We start from the raw sequence: 22,315 nt of genomic DNA, 5'->3' as shown, positions 1-22,315 counted from the left end.
ATGGAAAAGATGACAAAAAATTTTGCTTTTAGGTTTTGATACATCGACCAGTGTAGGGTATGGTTATAGGGGGGGATCATGTAGGGATAATGAGTGGGGTGGTACAGTAGGGAGCATAGTCTTTCTTTATCTTGATGGATGTCACCGTACATACACTTACATTTATTTCAAGACACCAAAATTTTACATGCATGCCAAAAATACCCTTGCAGTACTTTCCCTAATTACTAAAGCAAAACTAACATCAGTCTCACACCCAAAATGATCACAATTGTTGATCAATTAAATCAATGGTAGATGTTGAGTTTTCTAGGTTTTCTCAACTCAATTATGTTTTCGATTTATCCTTGCCCTATATATATATATATAGGGTCGGGTTCGGCTACAAAGTTCATTTTTCATACAAAGTGTACAAAGTCATAAAACACCACAATTTCAGCCATAAAACACACTCAAAACCCGCAAATAACTTAGTAAAGATCACTAAAACACAATATCCAAACCCTAATCGCCCTTAAAAACTTCAAACACACCATCGTACAACTATGAAGATAAAACACAACATGATAATCAACATAAAACACACTAATAATAGTCATTCGCTAATCAAAGTCTTATCATCCAAAACACAACACAAAACCCACAAATATGATGTTTTAGTAATCTCTACTATGTTATTTGTGGGTTTTAAGTGTGTTTTATGGTTGACATTATGGTGTTTTATGACTTTTTACACTTTGTAGGAATAATGGACTTTGTAGCCAACTCCCACCCATATTATATATGTATATATATATATATATATATATAGAGAGAGAGAGAGAGAGAGAGAGAGAAAGAGAGAGGAAGGTTAACGTACATTACAGCTTAACGTACAACACGTACGACAGGTAATTACGCACATTCATTTTAAATCACGAACGTTATAACTCAAAAATCCAAAATCACGCATGTTGAAACACAATAATCACGCATGTTATATAACAAATCACGCACGTTGTTGTACGTGAAGTACGTTAAGCTGTAATGTACAATATACTTTTTCTATATATATATATATATATATATATATATATATATATATGGAACATGAGAAAACTAGTTTAAATGAGAAAACCAAAAAACGAACTAAAAAAACCTAAAAAACATACCAAAAAAAATTTTTTTTTACATTTTTTTTTATAAAAAATCGCTATATTTTATGTATGGAAAAAAATTTAAAAAAAATAAAAGAATTTTTTTTTTTTTGTTGTATTGCACATGTGCACTATTACGGATATAATGCACATGTGTAGAACACATATAATGCACATGTGTAGTACAACAAAAAAAAAATAGAAATTTTTTTTATAAATAAAACTAGCGATTTTTTTATAAAAATTTGCAAAAAAAAAAAAAAAAAAAATTGGTATGCTTTTTAGCTTTTTTTAGTTAGTTTTCTAGTTTTCATATTTAGATGTAATTTTCTCATTATCTTCTCCCTATATATATTGTATCAAATCCGGTTTTAGTTATCTTTTTTGGCAACTTTCTATATCAACCAAGCGAGAACATGTCACAACACAAGTCATTATCGACACATCCCGGGAACTATTAACAAATGGATAGCAGCCAAGAAGTTGGGTACATCTAATTTGAGGATCCTTGTGTTTGATGAAGCAGATCATATGCAGGTGATCTTATGGATATTTGTATATTTTTTCCTGTTAATAATTTTATAACGTAACCTTATTGTCCAAATTATGTTCTATCGAAAGTAACCTTTGACAAATAATGGATTAGCATCCACTTTGACCTGTGTTGAACATGTTAAAAGAATTTAATTGCAACCATTAACAAATAATGGATTAGTTCATGTGTGTAACTAAATGTAGCAAATAAACACACGCAGCAACGCGCAAGCATTTTACGTATTATATAATTATTACATCTCCAAGTCTAATTGTGTAATTTAATTGAACATACCACCACTCCTAAATTATAATTAGCGTTGACACACATTAACGCAACATGAGAGTGCATTCCATTGTCTGAACCTTGATATTATATTAAAATAGAGAAGTGTACAATGCTCATGATAGTGTCTGATTAGCTTTTGCTTACCTTTAACCATATCATTGTACTTTTAAATGCAATTCTTTAATGTAAAGAAACCATGCTTCAGTTCCACCAATCAACAAGCAGTCTAAGAGAATGTTTATTTTACCTCCTCTTAATAGAGCTTTTAATGATTCAAACCTCTTACTGGTTTAACACTTAATGATTCAGACTGTTTGTTTTGCGAGCAAATGTCTGAATAGTTCAAACATTTGCATCTGAATGGTTAAGAATTATACAGAGTCTGAATGGTTAAGACCTCTAATCTGAATTGGTCAGACATTTGCCTCTGAACGGTTAAACATTATACTAGCTCTTAACGTTTCAGACATCTTACTAGTTCAGCACTTAATCATTCAGACCCCTCACTGCTTCAGCACTTAACTATTCAGAAGTTGCCAAAAAGCCCCTAATATTTAGTTGAAGTTAAAGACAAAACAAAAGATAGAATTCAAGCAATGCATGAAATAATAGTAAAGCTACAAATAACGAGGGAACACATGATTAGGTTGGTAACATAATCAAACTAAGCGAATGTAGTATCAAGTGTAGTAGCACATGAAAAATGGAATATAAGTTGATAATGGGTACTTCAGTTCATCATAACTTTCTAAAAACAAAAGTTGGCGTGAAACTTCATCATCATAATAATAATAATAATTTTTGAAGTATTAATTGTTGGCATGCAAATCCATGATGTCTTATCTTGTCAACAAAATGAATATATATAGTTTGCCTCCAACAAGGTTTCATGTCATGTTGATGCCACATTGACATCACACTTAACTTTTAAAAACCACTCGTGTACGGAAACCAGGACAATAGAATTGTCTACCATCAGGTGAACCAAAAAAGCCAACTTTTTGTTTAAACCTTTTAAACATGGATTATACGGTAAAAGAACTTGAAAAAATATTTTGTAATGTATACTTATCGGATTCTTGGTTATAAAATACACAAGTTGGTGTTCGATCAAAATTATGAACTTCTTTGTAATTTAAGTTAGTTTTGATAGTGATATACACAGAATCAGGGGTTGGTTCTGATACAAACTATATTTATCCTACAAACCGTAAGAACAGATCCTAGCACTTAAAAAAAAGTTAAATTAGCACATGCTAAAACAATACATACATAAAAGTAGCACTTTTAAATTATATTAGCACATGAAAAATTAATCAACATAATTGATTTTAGCACATATGTGAAATGATAACAACACTTTTCTTTATCAGCACATTGAAAACAAAAGTAAGATCCAAGTAAAGAACTAACTGCTTGTTAGCATTTTACCATTTCTATATATTTAGGTTATCATTTTACCATTTCTGTATATTTAGTTGGATGACACATAACACTTTTTAAATAGTTGTTACAGTTTGTATAAGAAATGTGATTTCTATTTGATCCTACTCCCACACAATCATATACTTATCTTTTAAAAAGGGTCATTTACATATATCCCCTTCTTAAGATCATTTATTACATATTTGCCCAATCAAAAAAATCAATTACATATTTCCCCTTCCTAAACAACGTATATTACATATTTATCCATTTCATTAAAATTACTCTTATTAATTACCGTTTTACCCTTAATAAACTTATAAATAATTAATATTAACTAATATTAATCATTTTAATTAATAACTAACTGAATAAATAAATTCAACTGTGGTATCAATTAAGAATCAGATTCATGGTTTCTTATTTTTCAGATCAAATATATACCCACATATAAGAACATACACAATTAAACACATACTAAGAGGTGGTTTCTTATTTTTCATGGTTTCTTGCAAACACCTTGTTACCCTCAAAGTTATCTCATTTCTCTTTACCGTCGGCACACCCCAAACGACCCAACTATACATCGGAAACACTTAGCTGGAAAAAGAACTATGTCATTCATATACCTAAGAGGTGGTTCAAATCGATGGTGCCGGCGCCGACGGTTGGTTTCAGGTGGGTTTCCGCCTCAGCCAGACAAGGGGACGTTTGGTGGTCGAAACCAACGGCTGCGGTGTCGTTTGCTTGTACGGAAAATGGGTTGCGACGGCCCCTTTTATGGCTCACGGTGGCGATGGCTGGTTTACATAAGGCGACCATGAATCGATGATAGCATAGGATAAAACAGAAAGAGGATCTGTGATCTACTGTGTATGTATATGTATTTGTATAAGAAATGGTTGTAGAAAATTTCAAGTGAATGGAACGAGATTTGAAGTTAAAGGAACCAGATTTTGGGGAAATTGCAGTGATTTTAGTTAAACAATTAAATTAAAAAAAGGGTAAAGGGGTAATTTCATAAGAAAAAGGGGAAATATGTAATTGATTTTAAGAGTTGGGTAAATATGTAATAATGGCTCTTAGTAGGGGGATATATGTAAATATCCCTAAAAATGCTTAATATATTATTTCTATATACAACATGATTTAGGATGTTTTTCAGTGGTAAACGATTTTTTTTCATGTGTTAGTGAACCATATCCATTGTTATTAATTTTTCATATGTAACGTATATGGAGAGTTCATGATAAATGTAACCCATATTGATGAATTATTCAAAACTCAAGATACATCGCAATGTTCGTATCAAGATCAAATGCATGATATAAATCATTTTGAATAAGATAACAATTCAGACAAGTAGGATCAAACTACTTTCGACAACCACACTCATAACTACCTCATGTGCTACTGGTTTAACTACTATCATTGCAGTTTTCTATTTTAGAAGTATGGTTTCAATGGTGAAAAAGTGAATCTACGTAAACTAATCAATTGATTACAATTAATTATTACTTAACTTTTTTAAAAAAAAATAAAAGAAAGTTTGAATATTAAATATACTAAGAGATGGTTTACTATTAACATCAGTGTGGTATGGTGATAATACAATTATAGTGGTTTCATGGTAAGTCAAGTTCAGGTCCCTCAAGTCACCAATTTTCACCCACTTTATTTTTATTTTTTTTGTTAGTAAACCTAGAATACATGTTCTAAAGATGCTCTCTGATTTATTAAGCATGTATATCTATACATCTACATAAAGCATTTTACATGGACATAATTGTAATTTCCTTCAAAAGAGTAAATTACAAGTTTTGTCCCTTATGTTTACAACAAATTGCAGGCGCTATTCTTTTTTTTTCAAATGTTTACAGGCGGTGTCCTTAAACTTCCAAAATCTTGCACGTTATGTCCTTTAGGCCAAACCTAGTTAGATTTTTTAGTTAAATCTGGTCATGTGACTTGCATATGAGGGTACATTTGTCTTTTCACCATTATAGGGACTATTGTGCAAAATATTTAATATCTAGGGACTGTAAAAAAACAAAACAAACATTTAGTATCCTTTCTCCTCTCCCTCTCTTCCAGCGGTTCTCTCTCCTCTCTCCCTTTCTTCTCTCACTCTCTCTTCTCACAGATCACACATTGAGGTATACATTGAAATTTAAAAGTTCGATTACAGTACATTTGATTATACACACATTGAGGTATAATCTGAAAAGGCTTTTGGTGATTGATGGGGCTACGGTGGTGGAGGGTGGGTGGTTGTTGGGGCTACGATAGTGGATAATGGGTGGTTGCAGTAGATGGTGGAGGTGGTTGTTGTGGTGCGATTGTAGGTGGTGGTGGGTTACAAGTAGTTGTGATGGCGGGTTAGGTTCGGTGGATGAAGGGGTGGATGTGGTGGTGGGTTAGGTGTGACGGCAGGTGAAGGAGTGGTTTGTGATGGTGGGTTAGTGCGGCGGTGGAGGAGATGTTATGGGCGATTACAAGTGGTGATGGCCAGAGACTCGATGACGGATTTGTTTTTTGGGGTTTTGAGATTTTTGGTTTTGGGGATTTGGGGTTTTTAATCTGGTATACAGGTTTATTGAGAATGGTTGAGGGTGGTGATTGAGGAGTGTATTGGAATGGGGATGAGGGTGTGAGAGAGGGAGCGATGAGTTTTAAGGCATGGTTGATGGTGGTGGAGGTGGAGAGTGGTGGTGGCAGTGGAGGGTGGTGGTGACGATGGTGAAGGGTGGTGGTGATGGAGGTTATTTATATAGTTAAAATAATAATATTTTAAATCATTTTGTTTTATTTTTTAAATATTATTAAATAAATGGGTAAAAAGACTAAAATACCATTGGGTGATCAGATTTAACCAAAAATCTAACTGGGTTTGGCATAAAGGACATAACGTGCAAGATTTTGGAAGGTTCAGGACACTGCCTGTAAACTTTTGGAAAAAGGACAGCGCCTGCAATTTGGTGTAAACATAAAGGACAAAACTTGTAATTTACTCCCTTCAAAATTTTTAGATGTCATTTTTTTTAAACGAGAACTTCATTAAAACACGCACCCAAGCCCAAAAACCGAACAGGGACCAACAACAAACCTTACAACATGTTAAAATTACACCAATCCAACCATGAGATATGATTGATCCTCGTTCTGTGTTTAAACCACAAAAATCCTATAGATTTAACTTCACTAAAAACGTCGTCCACCTTAGCCTCTTTTGAAGAAAAAACGGCCCTGTTTCAAGCCATCCACAAGCTCCAACATGAGACGATGATGATGCCTTGGACAATCGATCTTACCCCGGATCTGATATGCCCCCCTTTGTGAATCTCCAATAGGTCTCTAAATTGGAACGCGAAAATAGGAGGGATACAACACCACTGACTAACCTTTTGCCATAAGACCGAAGAGAACCAATACGATGTGAAAACATGCTCCACCGATTCAACCTCAGATTTACAAAACACGCACAACCCGTCACCGATCGCCACTCCCCTCTTGATGAGCGCATCATAAGTGGGTATTCTGTCCATTTACGCTCTCCAAATGAACAAATTACACTTACTTGTGGTCCATTTAAGATGTCATATGAAAGGTCAAGTTAAAATGCCTAATTTTTGATCATTTTCTTCCATTTCCACCCCTTGTTAATGTGGTTAAACATTTCTCCCTGCCCTTGTTGCCGTTCATCAGTGCAACGATTTGATAAATGCTCCTCATGTATTGCAAAATTCTTGAAACCCAATTTATTGTTGAAACCGTTGGAATGTAACAACAATCAACAATCATTATTACTTCATTTAATTTCGTTTGAAACCATTCGTTTGCCAAATCTTTGAAACCCCTCATATCATTATTGTTTTCTTTATTTAATTTCGATGTTTCTCTAGAAGCCAGCGACCAGTCGTCCCACAACCACCATCAACTGCCGCACACTATTGATTCACCGCCAAGTCGGCTCTGGTGGATAGAACGAACAGCGGAATGAGACCTGCCGAGATGCGTGACAGCGGCATGCTACAAACTTGGATCACCAGGTTTGAATTAGCCTTTTCATCATAATCGATAGTGGCTGCGTTAATTAATTCTAGGGTTCTGGCGAAGCCTCGGTCATAGCCGCCTCCGTCATCGAAACTAATAGTTTCCTTCACGAGGTTTTTTTTTTTTTTTTTTTTACTATTTATCATTTTTATTTTGACTTGAGATGTTGAAGAAGAGAAGGAATACAATGAACAATCCCTTGAAAACGTGTCTCTAAATCCTCTATCACACAGTAATTTGTTTAATATATATGTATATCCGTATATCTAATTGAGATTTTTTTTCTGTTTTTCAAGTTACTGGTTATATTATGTATGAATTAATTTTCGCTTTAAATTCAAAGTTATATAATTTGCAGAAACATGTAGTTCATGTGGGATTGGAAACTGCATTCTTTCATATGATCCTTGATCTTGTTGTAGGGTGGTGCATAGGCTTTCAAATTATTAGAGGTCAAGGAATGACCATTCAAGGAGGTATAACGCAGTCATTTTTTTTAGAATTTCAAATTTAAATTAACCCTTTTTTCCCGACATTTATTATTTTAATTTGTTTACGGAAGGATGCAGCTCTTTTTTTAGACTAGTGGGTATGGGGAGGCTCATCCCTATGAGGATTGGTCATCACGTAGGCGTCACATCACCATCCTATGGAGGATGGGCCTCCTCCATTTTTGAGGGGGTGGATGATGGGGCTACCCCACATAAATTTTTATTGTTTAATTTATTTATTTGTTTAACTTTTATTGTTTAACTTTTATTGTTTAACTTTTCTATTTGTTTAACTTTATAAAAACAAATCAAAATTTAAAAATAAGACATAAAATCCATTACATAACATAAATAAAAATTACATAACCTAAAAAAAATTACACCACCTAAAATAATCGTTCACCAATTTCTCGTGTGCTCCTTCGCGGTCTCTGTTAACCCGTATTCGTCTGGTAATAACGCTTTCAGACGAGACGTCTTCCTCTTCCTCTTCCTCCTCCATAAGAATTTGCGCCGCCTTTACCACAGCGTTTGCGAAACACCTCCTCTTCGTTCGAAGAACCCGAGGACCACCTAGAATTAGATGTTATTGTGGATGAAAAGATATTTTTTTATACAATAGTGGTATAAAAATGAGAGTGTTTTGGGTTGAAAGTGGGGAGAAAGTGATGAAAAATGGTATAAAATGGGATGGTTTTAAAGAAAAAAGGAAATTTTTTTTATTAAATAAATATAGCCGTTCAATGGCTATATATTCAAAATCATGGCCCATCTTCAATGGTTTGCACTACTAGAAAACTAGGCAGTTGCGACTAAAATTTGCGACCACGGTAAGACGGTCGCAAAGTTAGCAACCGCTTTGTGACCGAAATCAAAACAGTCGCAAAATTAAAGACCAATCCAGATTCGGTCGCAAAACGGTTGCAAATTTTGTAACCGCAATTTTACAGTCGCAAAATAGTTGAATAGTGGTCGGAAAATACAAGAAATACATAAAAAGCAAAAGTTGCGACCATCTAAAGTGGTTGCAAATACGAGTAAATAAAAAACAAAAGTTGCGACTACCTAGAGCGGTCGCAAATACGAGAATATCTAACGTACAAAATTATATACAAAACACTAAAAAACTATCACAAGGCGCACACAACTTGTATGTTCTTATTAAAAAATAAAAACAAATTTATAATTAATTTGGAAAATATTAATTTCGAAAAACAATAATAAATTGAATAACATAGAATAAATAAAATATAAAAAGTTACTGAGTACGAAACGGATAATTGAAATGCACAATTTTAATCCAATATATACAAAATAAAGAGTACAAACGCCGTTCCATCTTAACTTCACGATTTCAATAAACCCTAAAAACCGCTTCGTCTTCACCTCCGCTCATGATTCGATTACTCTACTCGTTGATTCTGGTACAAATTCCGCTACTGATTCGATTCCTCCGCTCGTCTCTCTCGTTGATACAAATTTGTTGATTCATGATGAGCTTAATCGATAACTCTAATTCGTTGATTTGTCTCTCTGGTTGATAAAGATTCGTTGATTTTGTCCGAGACAATCGTTCATTAATCAAGGTACTCATCTCTCTAATTCTACTTAATCGATGATTTTAGATCTGTGTGTGTTAAATGTATGTATGTTTCTGATTCGAGCCCTTCACAAGCTATATTGCTCATAATATTGAAGAATCTGTTCTATTACGCGAATTATGATAGTAAAATTACTGTTATTAGTTCGTAATCTAATTAATCTCTATGAAGTTGAAGTATTTATACGATTAAGCTCTGATTGTTTATAAAAACTACAAACATTTGTTGTTATACTAAGGAATTTGTGTTACAAGCGGATTAATTATGCTAATTTTCTATCACACGATTAATTATGCTAATTTTCTATCACACGATTAATTATGCTAATTTTCAGTGTACTAGGTGTAAATTTTCTAGCTGGTGATTATAATTGTTTGAAGTATTTTCTATCACACGATTAATTATGCTAATTTTCAGTGTACTAGGTGTAAATTTTCTAGCTGGTGATTATAATTGTTTGAAGGATCCTATTTTGTTCGCTTATTAGAGATAAGATTGACGGATATCAAAATTACAGTGACGATATTGTTCAATGATTGCAAAGTTTGTTAGTTGTAATATTTTGTATATAAGCATAGAAAATATGAATGTGAATTTGGATCATGGAAGGATGGATTGGATTCAAAACTTGTAGAGTTGAATCAATGTTGTTAAAAGGCTGGCTTTCAAGTTGTAGTGCACAAGGTACTCTAGGGTGCTCTTCTGCACCTTCCCATCGAATATGCTCACAGATAAGGACAAAAAAAAACTGATGGAACCAAGGGGATTAAAAAATAGGTGCAGATCACCCAGTAGCACATCCACACACTCAACCACACTATAGAACTCAGAACCGTCGGGTAAGGTAAATCTGACCGTTTCAAGCTTTGTTCTTTTAAGTTGTATAATTATACAGATATATGTGTATGTAGTTAGATCGATATGTGGTTTCAAAGGTAACTCTCCACTGCAGAAGACTTGTATAGTGACCAAAAGAGTTATACCGACACGCGTTTTATCTTGATTGAAAAATATAAAAATGAATACCGGTACCAGTTCGATACTTGGATTGGTTCGGTTTCTCATGACACTGGATGGCATTGCTTTGGTTCGTAACGGTAAAGAACTAAATAATCAACTTTTATATTATTAAAATAACGAGAAGGGTAAACGACATCACTTTATATAGAAAAACTAAACCGTGAGTAAACTTTAAAATCAGGGATTGCTTCAATCAAATTATGCAGAAGCTGAAATAATCATCTAGGTTAGGAAGAGTGCTCCGGTTTTCCCCTAAATTGATTTGATTATGCTGAAGATGATGGATTGACGGTTGTTTGTAATTGGTTACTTTGTCCAGATTTACATGTTCAAATATGATAGTGTTCATGGCCAATATGAGAAGGGATGAAATCAAAGTTAAGGATTCCAAGACTCTTCTCTTCGGCGATAAACCTGTTACTGTTTTTGGCTGCAGGTAAGTTCGGTTTGATTTGATTTGATTCTCCATCGTTGCAGCTCATCAAACATGGAACTGACTTAACCGAATCATGTTAATAATCTTGAACTAATGTGCAGAAACCCGGAGGAAATCGCGTGGGGTGAAGCAGGAGCTGAGTATTTTGTAGAATCAACTGGAGTTTTCACAGATAAGGACAAAGCTGCTGCTCATTTGAAGGTTATTAATCTTAATTTATCGCAGGTTTGATGCAAATGAATACATGTTTGTTGAGAGTTAGTTTCATTGTTGATTAGGGAGGTGCGAAGAAGGTTGTGGTCTCAGCTCCAAGGGCGAACGCTCCCATGTTTGTCATGGGTGTAAACGAAAAAGAGTATAAATCCGATATCACTATTGTGTCTAATGCTAGCTACACCACTAACTGTCTTGCTCCATTGGCAAAGGTTGGTTTCGTAACTTTCGTTACTTGCAGCATGCTTGTGAAGTTCTGATGATAAGTGTTTGACGTTTAACGTTCTTGGTTTTATAATACAGGTTATACATGACAAATTTAGCATTGTTGAAGGCCTTATGACCCCTGTTCACTCCATCACAGCAACTCAGAAAACTGTTGACGGTCCATCAATGAAGGAGTGGAGAGGTGGAAGTGCCGCTTCTTTCAATATTATTCCCAGCAGTACGGGTGCTGCTAAGGTACCGTGTGCAGTTTCAAAATTTATTCTCAAATGTATAATAACTTTTTCCATGAGTAATCGGTTTTTTTCTTTTTGAAGGCTGTTGGAAAAGTCCTTCCTACCCTTAATGGGAAACTTACAGGGATGTCATTCCGTGTCCCTACGGTTGACGTATCTGTGGTTGACCTTACAGCTAGGCTCGAGAAGCCTACCTCATATGATGACATTAAGGCTGCTATTAAGTAAGATTCTGATAATTATATAAATAATATTTTTTAAGTTTTTGTTTAATGCATTTGTTGTCGGGATTAATATTATGTTGTGCACGGCTGAGGCAGAGGGGAGTATGAAGGGAATCCTAGGTTACACAGAGGATGATGTGGTGTCTACAGACTTTGTGGGTGACTGTAGGTTTAGCATATTTGATGGAAGGTGGGTATTGCTCTGGACAACAACTTTGTGAAACTTTCAGGTGTCATCTCTAAGGTGGCCAAGCAATTCTAACAGCCCATGCGTATGGCATGAATGATGAGTTTTATAACTAACTTTTATAGAAGTAAAAACCCATAAAGGTTTGATGTTCTTTAATTTGAAGTAATAGGTCTTAATGATTACGTGGCAACTTATGTGGTAACTGTTAAATTTCCATGCAGGTGAGTATAGCATATCGCCACGTGGGATTTAACTGTTTTGAAGCAAGATCGACACAGAGCGTCCGCCTCAACGCGCGGGTTGCCACTAGTTCCATATATAACTAGCATGCATCTTACTACGATGACATGTAAGTTTAATACCATTTAATATATATGTTCAGTTCACATTTCATTCATATGATGTTTCTTTACGTGGATACGCATTGGGCGTGGTATACCAACTCAATTTATGTCTCATGTGTACCTTTTGGAATGCAGGCACGAGATTTTGACAACTAATATTCGTGTTCAGGTTCCACTTTTTGGATTATTTTTTTTAACATTCTTGTTCTTTAATTGAAACAAACTATTGTTGTCTAATTTACCATTTAATATTCTTTTTACTTGTTAATGCATAGGGAAACTCGGTACGTAGCTGCTATGGGCTTTTACTTGAATGATTGAAACAAGATGGTAGAATAATGTATGTTGAACAAAATGCATCAGTTATATAAATATGAAAGGAGAATGTTCACATTTTTGTTGTTTAAAACACGATCGTTATTAGCATGGTTTGTTTGATTTTGTAAATTTTATGAATGCTTCAATATTTAACTTTTTTTACATTATTAGCATGTTTAAAATAGCAGTTCTAAAAATGGGCAAAAAAAAAAGCAAATATAGTTAAATATTTTGCGGTCGCGAAACGGTTGCAAGTTTGCAAAAGGCAAGCAGTCGCAAAACATTCGCAACAAGAACAAAGTCTAAAACAGTCGCAAAATTTGCGATTGATCTTATAATCGCAAAGTCCACTCGCAAAAAAGTTACAGCGGTCGCAACTTGATCGCAATAGGGCTTTTGCGACGTGTGTTTTTCCGACCGCAAATTAGGTCACAAAACAGTCGCAACATGGCAATTGCAATCGCTTTGCGACTGTAAATGCAGTCGCAAAAACCCTTCTTTCTAGTAGTGTTGGGCACGCCGGGTTTAACATGTTGGGCCGAGGGGGGCGTTGTGGGGGACCGGCGCCGGGCTTCGCCGGGCCTAAGCGGGCACCCATACCCCTTGGTCTTAAAAGATAGGTTTGTTGTAATTAATGATCTGGGTGGTCAACTTATATCACATACTATAGTTGTATATTTTTAACATCATTAATGGGTACTTCTATCTCCTTGCTTTTGAATCAGACTCTCACAAAGCTTCGGTTCTCAAGAAATAATCATAGCGTGACACGACAGAGAAGGAGAAGTTTAAAGTTATAATTTTACAACATACTTCTTTTTATTTATCATCATAGTCATTTTGTTTATGCGTTTAATTTCTATTACTCAATTACGTTTCTTTGTTTATATATTCTTTGAGAAACTATTGGATACTAGCAACTACTACAGAAGAAGATTACCATCTGATGTGTTAAATGCTCCTGGGAGGGACTATGTTATTTTTTCAGTAAAGGCGGTAAATTTCATTGTGGACATTATGCATCACTAACTATGAAAGGCGAAAGTGGATATCCTTACAAATTAGCACAAAAGAAGAGTTGTAGAAGTTCAACAAGTCTCCTCTTTAGTTTATCAATAAATCATGTTGAATCAAGTAATATATTATCTAATTTTTAGATGGTAAGTTATGGAATTGCTTACGCTTAAAAAACATATATATTCGACTCATGGCTTTGATAAAATAGATGGTAAGTTTTGGAATTGCTTAGGCTTACAAGAAACATTTATATTCAACTCATGGCATGGACTACATAGATGATGTTATGAACAAGAAAACTAACAGACGGTACTACACAATATACCATGAGAGAATTAATAAACTAAGCGAAAATGAGTATCACATTGTATATTATCGCTGCCGCTGCAATGCGCGGGTTTCCTACTAGTCTGTTATATATAATTTTCCTTATACAGAATAAATGTAAATAAATAAAATAATCTTGATTTTTAATTTTATTATTCCGACCATCATTATAACTTTTTAGTATTGTTTATTAATATAAGTATTAATTTTATAAATGTATAAATATTTAATATTAATTTTTATATATTAAATATTTTTACATTTATAAAATTAATATATTAATAAACAATACTAAAAAGTTATAAGATGGTCGGAATAATAAAATTAAAAATCAAGATTATTTATTTATTTACATTTATTGTGTATAGAGAAAATTATATATAACAGACAAGTAGAAAACCCACGCGTTGCAGCGATAGTGATAATATTCAATGTGATACTCATTTTCGCTTAGTTTATTAATTCTCTCATGATATATTGTGTAGTATCGTATGTTAGTTTTCTTGTTCATAATAAAATAATAAGAAATATTAAATAAATAAAAAGAATAACAAAAATACCCCTCATTTAACATTAAATTTTAATGGTGTTAGAGATTTGATGGATTTGATAATGATTTATAAACATCATGATGTGAGGGAAAAAAAACTTTTTTGGATGAATATGACAAACTTAACAAAACCTTAGTCAAATTGTTTTATTGAAATTACATTAGTGTAAATTGCCTTATGAAATCAGGATGATAAAAACTCAAAAGTATAGATAAATCATTATACTCAGTAAATCCCACCAATAGCAAAGCTAAGGTAGGGTCTAAGGAGGGTAGATGTAGACAGCCTTATCTTTACCCTGTAGGAATAGAGAGGCTGCTTCCGGTGAGACCCCCGGCTCGACTGTATTTTTGTATAAAGCCTTGGACCTAAGACACATAACACTCAAAAGTATAGATAAAGTAAATATGAAAAATTAGCAGTACGAGGGTTAATAGAAATATTTTTATTAGAATTAGTTCTACACATTTTTATGTACAAAAGTTTTGAACTTTTTTTTTGAAAAAAAAAATACTTTCTAACATGTTAAATGAATCGTTTCCCGATTTCCCACTTTTTTTAGGTTCCCTATTAAGCCCACCCCTATACCTTAAAACGGTTACACACTGGTAATCCAAAAACTAAGGTATTGTTTCATATAAAAAGAATTGAAGCATGAATGAAATAGTTCATTCAGGCAATGAAAGAAAACATGCTTTGTTAACATGCATTAATGGAATCGATCATTCCGTAAGTATTGTGATTCATTCCATTAATTTATTTTATATTATATTATATCATATCATATTGTATCGTATCGTATCGTATCACATTACATTACATAGATATGTTTATCATTTTTAATGAATTGTATTTCACTACTTCATTTTTTTCATATACCATACAAAACAAAGTAATGATTCCATTTCCATAAGGGTAATCAAACATGACAATGAAATGATAATAATCCATTTCTTTTCCTTGTCTATTCCATTCCATTCACTCGTTTATTTCATTACCTCAAAACAAACAAACCTAAGGGATTTGTGGGTATGCTTACATATTGTCTGCGTTGGCCCTTCGACGTAATTATATTTAAATAAATAGATTTAATAAAGTTTATATATACATATACTTTGCGTCTTCTAACTTATATTATAACTTAACTTCGATTTCTTCTAGTGTATATATATATATATATAATTTTGATTCTACTAATAACATTTTAATCCGTGTTTTTGTTAGTTCTCCTTCTCAAAGTACATAGAAACGTTTAATTCTAGTTAATAAGTAAATATTGTCTACTTAACTTTATTCAATAAGAAATTCTTAACTAACTTTGATTTGATTTATGTTTTAGATAATCAAATTTATTTGGTTAAGAAAACAATCTACTTTATAAATATATTAAATGCTATATAAGTTAATCTTAATAATCTTTGTGCCAAATAGAAATTGAAAATACGAACTAAAAAACTGAAAAAGGGCACAAATTCTGCATAAAATGGTCATTATATGTGTAACCATATAATAACCCCTCTATCTGCATGTATATCGGACTTGCATAAAGTAAAATTTTTAATATGTTACTATATCCGACTTGCATTACGTAAAATTTTTAACTTTGCCTGCTTTAAACTTTTTTAGTTTGTAATTGTCGGTTTCATGCCTAGGTAAAGGAGAAGGGTTTTGTTACTAAATATATTTAAAGGATAATCTTGCAAAAGGGCATCCACTTCTTTGTTCGCTTAGAGTCTCCAAAAATATAGGAACGACCCTGAACACTGTCGTAGTTTTCACTAAAATAAAAGTTTATTTCAAAGGATAGGAAATGATATCAGATATTCTTGATAAGAACAATTTCGACTATTTAATTTATTATAAATATGACAATTTCAGCCGGGTTCGTATGCAAGCAAAATTGTCAAACCATAGCTCATAGGTCAGCGTGCATCCTCAAAATGATGGAGATTGACCAAGATTGGGTGGAAAATAAAATCTACATAGAGCTCGTGTATACAATGATGCTCTTTATTGTGGCTATCATGATATTAGAAAAAAAAAAAAGTATTATTTAGACGCCTCAAAACGATTACATACATCCTAGTTATTATTTTTTTGGTTACATCATATATCTTTGGCTAAAATCTCTCCTTTAGGAAAACCAACAGTCGCCGGTTTCTTTCCTTTCGCCGGTGAGCTCGACGATGACGTACAAAGCGAAATAGCGGGCGAGGTTTTGTCGGTTTTAATCCTTGTGATAACCTTGACTTGACCTTTCTTTCTATCTTGCTGAGTGCTGTCTCCTTTCGCTTACTGGGTCTGGTAGTTTTCTGCCGGTTTTCCTCATGGAGTTCGAAGATGGGGGAGGTCCATGGATGGGGAAAAAAGGAAAAGGGCTTGGGTCAGGTTCAGGGTTCAACCATCGGGTGGTCAAATTCTTCGTCTCAAACATTCCGGATGGATGCAGACCGTGGGACCTTGCTAATGCTTTTAGGGGGTATGGAGACATTGCGGGTGCGTTCATAGCGAAGAAGAAGGATAAGGAAGGAAGGAAATTTGGTTTTGTAAGCTTCAAAGGTGTTCTCGATGCTGCTGGTTTGGAGGCTAGCATGGTAAACATGAAGTTGGGTGGTAATAAGCTGTTTGTTAACGTTGCTAAGTTTGCTAAGGAGAATGGGGGGTCGGTCATTAAGAATGTGGGTGGCAGTAACAGGCCGGAGGGTTATAATAACATGAAGGTTCCCGTGGCCGAACCGTTGCAAAGGAAGCCGGTTACTGGGGGGTTAATAGGCAGATCGTTCGTGGATATTTTGTTGAATAAATCGAGCCCTGTAGCTGAGATGGAGGATGTTATTGAAGTGGAGCCGTCGCTATCGGCCCTCTCCGACAAGGTGGGTAGAGCGTTAGTGGGCAGGGCGTTCAATGTCTCTGTGCTTAGATCATTAAAAGCTTCGCTTCGGGAAGCCGGCTTCCAGGATATTGTTATTCAATACTTGGGAGGTCTGTTTGTCCTTCTTTCGTTTAAAGACGAGTTGGAAGCTAAGAGGTTCGTCGAAGACAGGGGCGCTCGGAGTCAGTGGTTTTCGTCCATTGATCCCTGGGTTGGCCAATTGTTTCCTTTCGAACGGTTAGCCTGGATCAACGTTTACGGAGTCCCCCCCCCATCTTTTCTCTAGACAGGTGTTCAACGCGATCGCTAAGAAGTACGGGAGGGTGGTCCATGAGTCTCAGGTTGTTGAAGAGGATGGAGACTTAACATTCGATTGCCTCGGAGTGCTGACGGATAATGGGAATTTAATCTCGGGGTTTCTGAAATTAAGTTGGCAGGATAAGCTTTACAGGGTTTGGGTTCAAGAGGAACCCAGTGCTTGGGTCCCGGACTGTTTAGGGAACATTAACGAGGTTGATGATGTTTCGTCGGTTTTTAGCGATGGGGTTAACGTGTCTTCGGCAGATGAAGGGGAAGCGGAACAGGTGGACGGTGAGGGAGAAGGTGAGGGGGTAGCAGAACAGGTGGTCGGTGAGGGAGTAGGTGAAAAGGTTGGTCCAGACGATCCTCCTGGGAAGCCGAGCTCGGCGGCGCACGCGAACCAAGAGGGTACACCCATGCATGGAGTGGAAGGAATTAATTATGCCACTTCAGTTAACGAGGCTTTCGTTGCACAGGCTTGTAACCCACCCCTTTATTTTCCTGCTGGACCTTCTTTTGAGGACCATTGGGCTAACTTGGTGGGCCGATTATCTCCTAGGCCCAGGAAAAGACCTAGATGTGAGGAGGCTTTTTGTTGTGGAGATTTAATGGGCTTTACTGAGGGGCATGGGGGTAGTGGGCCTCACGATTTTCGGACTCCTACTGAGCCTGTTATTGTGGACAGGGAGTTTCCGTTGGACAAGGAGAGCTTTAACCTAAATGAAAGGCCTAGGTTTTCTAATACTATTTCGTCTGATCAGAGTGAAGGGGGAGCGAGGAATGAGGCGTCTCTGGAGGACTCTGTTCTGGTCGATGACACACAAGAGAGATTGAAGGAGAAGGAAATCAAGGATACGGTGGAGTTTGGTAAATTAGTTGGTTTAAACTTAGAAGGCTTTGAGGGAAGAGTGGAAGATGTAATCAGGGAGGAGGAAGGTATTAATGCGGTTGGCCAATGAATCTTTTATCGTTAAATATCAGGGGTTTTGGGGTGGATAGAAAAGCGGCTTGGATTAAGGAGATCAAGGTTAGAGAAAAGGTGTCGTTTATGGCTTTCCAGGAAACTAATCGTTCGGATATCCCCGATTCGGATGTGGATAGTTTTTGGGGTGGTTCAGGCTGGGTTAGGGAAGTGGTGAATCCCGTGGGCAGATCCGGGGGTCTTCTCTGCGTTTGGGACCCAGGTATGTTCCGTCTTAATTCGGTGGTCAAGGATCCCAACTTTATTTTGCTTGCTGGAAACATTAAAGGTAGAATGGAGGAGGTTTTCATCCTCAATGTTTATGCGCCGCAAAAATCGGTTGACAAGCGGGCCTTGTGGCTTCGAATACTGTCAGCTAAATCGGGTAGGGTTGGGCTGTGGATTGTGGCAGGGGATTTTAATGTTGTGCGTGGGGCGGAAGAAAGAAAAAACTCTAGGTTTAAAGCCCGGTGTGCCAGAGATTTTAACCAATTTATCCATGATGCCGATTTGTGTGATTTTGAGTTAAAAGGGAGTAAATTTACCTTCATGGTGGAAGGAGATAATGGGAGAAAATTTAGTAAGATAGACCGGGTGATGGTGTGTAAAGATTTTCAAAATCTATGGCCGGAGGCTTTTGTTCGCGCTCTTCCGAGGGTGCATTCCGACCATAGCCCCCTACTCTTGGTTGTCAAAGACTTGAACTTCGGTGCGAAACCATTTCGGTTTTTCAGTTCTTGGTTGGATCGCTCAGATTTTGCTGGTGTTGTGGAATCGGCGTTGGTGGATTTTTGTGTGGAAGGTCCCCCGGACCTTATTCTAACTCTTAAATTGAGACATCTTCGTGGAAAAATAAAGGAGTGGAGAGATGAAATTAGAACAAAGGAAGGTGAGGAGAAGGAGTTAGCTAAAATGGAAGTTGAGAAGTTGGAGGAGGAGATGGAAGTGAGGGATCTTTCAGAAGAAGAAGAGTGGGTCAGATTGGAAGGAAAGAAAAAATTGTTGGAGTTTGAGTATTTCAAGGCGAAGGATCTGAAGCAAAGATCGAGAGTAAGGTGGGCCTCAGATGGGGATGATAACTCTAAATATTTCCATGGTATTATTAATAAACGCAAGGCCTCCAATGCCATTCCCGGGTTGTTCGACAAGGATGAGTGGGTGTCCAAACCGAGGAAGGTTAAAAATTTGGTTTGGAACTTTTTCAAAGACATTTTCAAGGAGAAGGTGCCGGTTAGACCAGTTTTAGATTGTTCTTTTAATAATTTTCTCCCTGAAGAGGACGCGGCTTCGTTGATAAAGGAATTTTCAATAGAAGAAATTAAAAAGGCTGTTTTTGAATGCGGTAGTGAGCGGGCCCCGGGGCCGGATGGTTTTAATATGAAAATTTTCAAGAGGTTTTGGGCTTTATTTGAGGAGGATTTCTTGAACATTTTCAAGCATTTCTTCGAATCTGGGTCTTTCACGCGGGGCTGCACGTCCTCTTTTATTGCTCTTATCCCAAAGGTTAAAGATCCGGGTGGGTTAGGGGATTATCGTCCGATTAATCTAGTGGGGGTCATCAACAAGGTGGTGTCAAAAGTCTTAGCTAATCGTCTTAAGGTGGTCATCGGTTCAGTGATATCTGAAAACCAGTCGGCTTTTCTTAAAGATAGATTAATCATGGATGGCCCTTTAATCCTCAATGAAGTTATGGCGTGGGCTAAGAAATCTGGTAGAGAGTTGTTCATCTTCAAAATTGATTTTGCTAAGGCGTACGATAACGTCAATTGGAATTTTTTGGATTCGGTTATGTTGCAACTTGGCTTCCCTCAGAAATGGAGGATGTGGATCCGTGGTATTCTCTCGTCGGCTCGCTCTTCGGTCCTCGTCAATGGATCTCCTACTTTTGAGTTCTCTTGCTCTAAAGGTATGCGCCAAGGAGACCCGATATCGCCTTTTCTTTTCCTATTAGTTATGGAAGCGTTCTCTAGTATGATAAAAAAAGCGAGTGGGGTGGGGGCGTTTAGGGGTGTTAATCTCCCGAAGGATGGGCCGGTGGTTTCGCATCTTCTCTATGCCGACGATTGTGTGTTGCTTGGCGAATGGGCCATGAACAATATTAAAAAGGTGAATTTACTTTTGAGGTGTTTCTATATTTGCTCTGGTTTAAAAATCAACATGAAAAAATCTAGTCTCTATGGAGTTGGAGTGGGTGACTCGGTCATAGAGGAAATGGCGGCCTCGCTTAAGTGCTCGGCTGGAAAGTTGCCTTTTGTTCACCTTGGTATCTTGGTTGGTGCTAAGATGAGCAGAGTAGTTAACTGGAATTTTATTTTCGATATTTTTGAATCGCGTCTTGCGCGGTGGAAAGCTTCCATGTTGTCGATTGGTGGCCGGGTTACGCTTATCAAGTCAGTTCTTGAAAGCTTACCAAATTATTATTTTTCTATGTTCAAAGCGCCGGTGTCAGTAGTCAATAAATTACAGGCTACTATAAAAAGTTTTCTATGGGGAGGCGGGGGCACGGAAAGAAAGCTTCATTGGGTCGCATGGGATCGAACTTCGGCTCCGGTTGATAAAGGGGGCATTGGGCTGTCGGATCTTAAAGACATAAATATCGCCTTGCTAAGTAAGTGGATTTGGCGCTATCATAACGAGGGAGATTCGCTATGGAAAAAGGTTGTGGACTCTATTCACTCGTCTAACAGAAGATGGTCTTCGGTTCCTTTTAACAAAAGCATAGGGGGAGTATGGAAAGGTATTGTATCTTCTGTCTCCAAAACCAAAGTGGGAAGTGTTCAATTACTGGATAATTTTATAGGAGTGGTTGGAGATGGGTGCTCTATTAGATTTTGGCTGGACCCGTGGGTTTGCAATGTCCCGCTTAAGGACCGGTTCCCGGCTTTGTTTCGTTTGGAGTCAGATAAAAATTGTTGGGTTGAGTCGCGTTATCATGGTGTTCAGCAGGCTTTTGCTGATAGATGGGGGTGGTCTCGAGATTTTGCTTCAGATGTGGAATGGATGGAATGGGCCGATTTCTCAGCTTTGATGGCGTCGGTGAAGCTTTCGGACAGAAAAGACAAATGGGAATGGAGAGGGGGTAGAGATTCTTGCTTCTCGGTGGCTGCGGTTAAGAGTTTTCTTCGTAGCAATACCGACTTTAGCAGCAACTATGTTTTTAAATAGTCGAAATGGGTTCCGAAGAAGGTGAATATTCTGGCTTGGCGTGCTCAAATGGGTCGGATTGCAACGTTGGACGCTCTTATCAAACGGAATTGTTTCAACGGGGAGAATAGGTGTATCATGTGCGGCGACGGCATTGAAACGGCGGAACACCTTTTTTGTTCCTGTGTGGTGGCTTCGGAGGTGTGGGCTCGCATTAGTAGTTGGGCCCATGTTGGGCCGATTTATGCCTTCTCGTTGACCGACCTGCTCGAAGTTCATGAGTTCTCCGGATTGGGAAATAAAGCAAAAGATATTCTAAAAGGCATTGTTATGGTCGGATGGTGGTGTATTTGGAAAGCTAGGAATGACAGAAGATTTTCGGATTCTCACATATCGGCGGATAAAATC

At 36.5% G+C, this 22,315-nt stretch overlaps 1 protein-coding gene and 1 long non-coding RNA gene across 2 annotated transcripts; both read left to right on the top strand.

Annotated features, from left to right (window-relative positions):
• The first annotated feature begins 9,790 nt into the window (after positions 1-9,790).
• LOC110885235 (glyceraldehyde-3-phosphate dehydrogenase, cytosolic) lies at positions 9,791-12,184 on the top strand. Its single transcript, XM_022132920.2, is given in 7 exon segments — positions 9,791-10,907; positions 10,909-10,985; positions 11,087-11,186; positions 11,264-11,410; positions 11,502-11,660; positions 11,741-11,883; positions 11,980-12,184. Coding segments are annotated over 7 exon segments (699 nt in total). The 5' UTR covers positions 9,791-10,874; the 3' UTR covers positions 12,020-12,184.
• A 13-nt stretch (positions 12,185-12,197) lies between these two features.
• Positions 12,198-12,821, top strand: LOC110885236. Its single transcript, XR_002561987.2, has 4 exons — positions 12,198-12,213; positions 12,295-12,422; positions 12,553-12,586; positions 12,693-12,821. It is a non-coding gene; the product is annotated as an uncharacterized LOC110885236 (long non-coding RNA).
• The last annotated feature ends 9,494 nt before the right edge of the window (positions 12,822-22,315 follow it).

Source organism: Helianthus annuus, chromosome 10, assembly GCF_002127325.2.
Source record: "Helianthus annuus cultivar XRQ/B chromosome 10, HanXRQr2.0-SUNRISE, whole genome shotgun sequence".
NCBI lineage: Eukaryota > Viridiplantae > Streptophyta > Magnoliopsida > Asterales > Asteraceae > Helianthus > Helianthus annuus.
The sequence above is the reverse complement of the archived record's forward strand: the minus strand, read 5'-3'. Positions and strand labels throughout refer to the sequence as shown.